Genomic DNA, 5114 nt, shown 5'->3' on the forward strand with positions numbered 1-5114 from the left:
AATATATATATATATATATATATACATTTAGCACTGATTTCTGCTGTACGACAATTTTTAATGTGTTTTGAAAAAAATTATGATTGCTTAGTAACATGTTTGAAAATAATAAACTGCTGGCAACCGTTTAACACAAAATCTTTCAACAGTTGCAAAGCTGCTTTTTCTGCATTAAACGCAGCCAATGATCGTTAATTTTAATAATATTAATAAATATCTTAATTACTAAATAATTATTAAGTAATTTTCTTATGTTAATACCGTTTTTGGCGTTAAAATAATCATAATTTGTTACAATTTTGAGAAATTTAAAATTAAAATAATCAAAACAAAAATTATTTTTAAATACGGTCGACTCTTGTTAAGATTATCGCATTAAGAAAAAGAAACATTGAGTTATTGAATATTTTTAGTGACAGTTAACTTTTGAAAGTTGTTTCATGATTTCTCTAATAAAAGACTACAAAGGTAAAAAAAAAATATGCCAAGTATATAAATGCATTAAAAAGTATACAATGAAAATTAAAAAAATTTATGTTTCTTCAAAAGTTAATTGTTAAAAATGAGTATGAGATTAATACAGCCAATTAATTGTTACAAAAAAAGACGTTATGAAAAATCCTATGAAAACATTCAAAAATTATTTGTAAAAATGAATGTTTATCAATGTAATTACTTAACAATTATGTGCAATAGACATTTAATGCATCTAAAAATATATGCAATAAAAAATTTTTGTTTAGTGCAATGGATATGAATAAAAATAACATTAATTTTTTAGTAGTATAATTTTTTACACCTTCGTTTGATTACACCTTCGTAGTAAGTTTTTCTAATAGTAATGATAATGAAAAATGATAATGATAATTATAAATTTATACGGTAACATAAATAATTATAATAGACCTAAGTAAGAACTAACTTAGGAATATAACTTAGGAATATAATTTGAAACAGTAAAAATAAAAATATAACTGGTACTTTATTCTGAAATTGAAAATATAAATATCTTTGTATTACCTTTGTATCACTCAATGGATTAAATAGTGTGAATAAATTAAGAACATTAAATAATGAATAAATTGAAACTTCGAGTAATAATTATTAATATTGTTCTATAAAGTTCTTGATTAAAAAATAAATAAAATAAGTAAATAAATCCTAATGTTAAAAATAGGCTTATAAGCCTGTTATACATATTTTCACTCCACATGTCTTGCTATTATTTAATAACTGCCAAGAGAAAGGGAATATAATAAGGATAATTTTAGCTCATTTTTATAAATGTTTTAAAGTAATCCCATTATTTTTTGTTTCATCCAAATTTTCTTTATTTATAAATGGTATTCAGTGTGTTATTTCTTGCTTATGATGTCATAAAACTAAAGGTCTATGATTAAATCAATAAAGTTAGAAAAAGAAACCAACAAGAGAAATAGGATCGGGCATGTGTGTGAGAAAAAACATTTTTAATTAGAATAGTTTCTTAAGATAGATTACTTAAACATTTAAATCAACTTTAATAAGTGTTTCTCATTTATGACGATCCAATATGGAGTCGCGGCGACTCTTCAAAAGCCTTAATTTACTTATGTAAAATCAATTATTTATTTTATATTTCTTTCTAAAAAGAATTTCTATTAGATTAAAAAGTAAAATCAATTATACATGTGTATTTCATTTATTAAATGAAATATTTAAAAAAAATAGGATGTCGTGCCAGAAATGTGATGAAAAATAAAAGAAATATTTTAAAATTATTTTATGGAATAATCAACATAATCCAATTCATTTTATTTTTGAGTTTAAATCTGCTAATTTAAGGCCACATAACAGTAAACTGCTTAATAAATTAATGTATTTATTTGTATATGTTATAGGTCAGCAAGGCCAGCAGAGCGAGCAGGAACTGGCGACGAAAATGTTGCAAATTCAAAGTAAAAGATTCTACCTTGACGTAAAACAAAACAGACGTGGGAGATTTATCAAAGTTGCCGAGGTAACATCTTTTAATTCCTGACGTGTATAAAGACTATTTCATCACAAATAATAATAACTACATAGTACAAATAATAATAATAAAATATTAAAATTCAAAAAAATAAAGACAAACGGGCAATTGGGAATTGGCATAGTGACCAGTGCGTAATATGGTTTGAAAAATCTTTATCTTACATAAATAAAATGTACACATTTCGGCCTTCTTCAGCAAATAGAGATACTTAATCGTCGATCCATGAAGTTATAGACGAATAAATAAGATGTTACATCAATACAATCGTAATCGTTGCGTGATAATTAAGAAGGCTAGAAGATTAGCCTTTTCCAAAGCGTATTACGCACTGGTCACCAATTCCCAATTGCCTATTTGTTTTTATTTATTTTTTTGAATTTGTCATGGGAATTTCAATATTGTTACTTTTAAAATAGTTTTAAAATAGTTTAAAATATTAAAAAATAAAATATTAAAAATATAGTCTTGCAACAATAGGATATCTCAGACATTTTGCGTAACACTCGTTAATAGCAAATTTCTGAAATCATTCGAGAAATTTCTAATACTATATATCGAGATACAGTAGTTTTTAAATGGAGAAAAAGTTTAAAGTTAATTAATTAAATCAATCTGTCGCCAATCGTTTGTGCGCTTAAGCATGGCATATTGTATAATAGTGATATCTTCAAATATCCTATTTAAAATTAATATTAGTGAAAATCGAAGAGAATTAAATACGAAATGGATATTCTTATGCATACGTAGTTGCTTCTTATTTTTATGATATTTGTAACTATTAATTATAAACTATTAATTATAGATGATAACAGCAGATTAAAAGGTAAGTATTGATTTTGAAATGTGATATGTATCGAATTATGTCAAAGCTGTCGCATAAAGTGATAGTAAGGTAAAGTGAGGTAATTTGAATAAGTTAAAAATTCCTCTTTAAGGGAAAAAATTTTAAATTGTATTTTTTTTAATTCTACATGTGTGTAAAACTAACCTTTAAAGTAGTTTAAAAAAAAATTATTTTGAGATAATAATCATTTTTTGAGATACGCGTTGTACATGAAAATGGAGCAGGTAGCGGAGGGCTGACTACCGGAGTGTATTGTGCTCATTTCAAGAGACCGGTTTCTATTCTGTTGTGTCAAGACTCTTAAGCCTCAGATATAATACGAGGGAATAGCAATAGCAATAGGAATAACACGATTTCAATCTATCAGAAATCAGATACATGGGAATACACAGATTCTGATAGGTTGAAATCATGTTATTTCTATCGTTATCGCTAATCTCTCACACTGTGGCTTTACAATTAGAAATAAATTGAGAGAATCGAAAAGAAGTAGACTTGTGGCTCTTACAGATAGCTCCACGTACATAATATTTGTTATTTTGAAATTAATCTGCAATTTCACAATATTACGGATTAAAATAAAAAGAAATTGCGATTCTATGGAAAAGATGGAAAAAGTCTTATTATTATAAATAAACATTTCACTAATGAAAACTCTCAATATATGTAGTTCTGGCTTGGATAGCTGATATATATATGATATACATATGATTTCTTATTGCAGTTTATTTTCTATTGCATTCAAATACTTTTTCATTAATAAGCATTGTAAAATTATTTATTTTTATTCTTATCACTGAATTAATTATTATTAATTAACTTATATGTTACATTTGTCGCATTTTTTTCAAACGATTAATATAATGATCTTTAAATGGATTTTAGATAAATTAATATATAAACAATACCTATTTAATCATGCATTCTATTTTTATTATGAATAAAAGATCGAAGTAATATTATAATTCATATATTAATCTGTACATTTTTATCATCTATAAATGTTTTTTTACTCTATTACTATTTTTTACCATATTATCATATCATTTTGTGACAGCTTTGACAGTTTGATGCGCGATCACATTTTAAAATCAATATTTACTTCTTAATTTGTTTTTTTTTTTATTAATTAATAGTTTATGTGTAAATATAATATGAATAAGAAATAACGACATATGCACAAGAATATCAATTCGATAAAAAAGGATTAATATTTGAAGACACTATTACTACTGTTTAATGTGTCATGCTTAAGTACACAAATTTCCAACAGCTCTATGGGTTAACTTTAAACTCTTCTCATTTAAAAATTATTGTAGCCTTGACATTTAGTAGGTATCAGGATATTTTGAAATGATTTTAGAAATCTGCTTCTAATGAGTGTGATGTCTGGAACAATCTGCATATAATAATTATATACAAATAGTTTCTTTAAAAATATCTCGTTAATTTTCATTTTTGAAAATTTTATATTCAATTTATAAGTCATTCAAAATCTGTGACGAAAGATAAGAACTACGTTTGATAAAAATTATATTTTTAATATTTATGGAGTGTACAATAATATTTTCAGCAAATATCTTTCGCATACTTATCTCATTGAAATTAATATATAATCAGATAATAATACTAATCTATATGTAAAATTTTACTTTTTGATCATGTAAAATGAGTTATATAAATTATTTTTTATTTCAGATTGGAGCGGATGGGAGAAGAAGCCAAATTTACCTGGCACTCAGTACAGCATCCGAATTTCGGGACCATCTGTCGACATTTAGCGATTTTTACGCATCTTTAGGTACATCTTTAATTAAAATTATAATACAATTAATTTAAAATTGTATTAGCTATGTCCAATTATATAATTCCGTTTTAATTTATTACTATTTTTATCTTTGCAGAATAAATCGAATTAAAAGTATGTTTTATCTATTTGGATAAAAGTTGTATGTTGCTTTACACGGCAAAATTACTTTCCAAAAAAATTGATTTTTCATGATCATATGTTATGAATATTATGTTTATTTTTAAAAATAGAATTGTATAATTTTTAACTCGATTTTTTTAAATGTGATTATTAATTATTTTACATATAAAAGTACTAAAAGATCTCTAAAAATTAATTTATTTACTAAATATTTTTATATTTTATTCTGGGACTTTTAGACATTAAAATGTATAATTTTATAAATTATATTGATTTTTTAATATTTCTAATTTAATACTTTTATAAGAATTTTATATAAGAATAAT

The 5114-nt window shown here is 24.1% G+C and overlaps 1 protein-coding gene across 2 annotated transcripts in view; it reads left to right on the forward strand.

Moving 5' to 3' along the window:
* LOC108688070 (transcriptional activator protein Pur-beta) overlaps positions 1 to 5114 on the forward strand; it is a 26750-nt gene that overhangs the window by 16700 nt on the left and 4936 nt on the right. For both annotated transcript variants that reach the window (XM_018194163.1, XM_018194164.1), the window contains exons 3-4: positions 1881 to 1999; positions 4557 to 4659. In XM_018194163.1, the coding sequence (XP_018049652.1) occupies positions 1881 to 1999; positions 4557 to 4659 (222 nt within the window). The remainder of the gene's footprint in view (positions 1 to 1880; positions 2000 to 4556; positions 4660 to 5114) is intronic.

The sequence above is a fragment of the Atta colombica genome, unplaced genomic scaffold, assembly GCF_001594045.1.
Source record: "Atta colombica isolate Treedump-2 unplaced genomic scaffold, Acol1.0 scaffold225, whole genome shotgun sequence".
Taxonomy (NCBI): domain Eukaryota; kingdom Metazoa; phylum Arthropoda; class Insecta; order Hymenoptera; family Formicidae; genus Atta; species Atta colombica.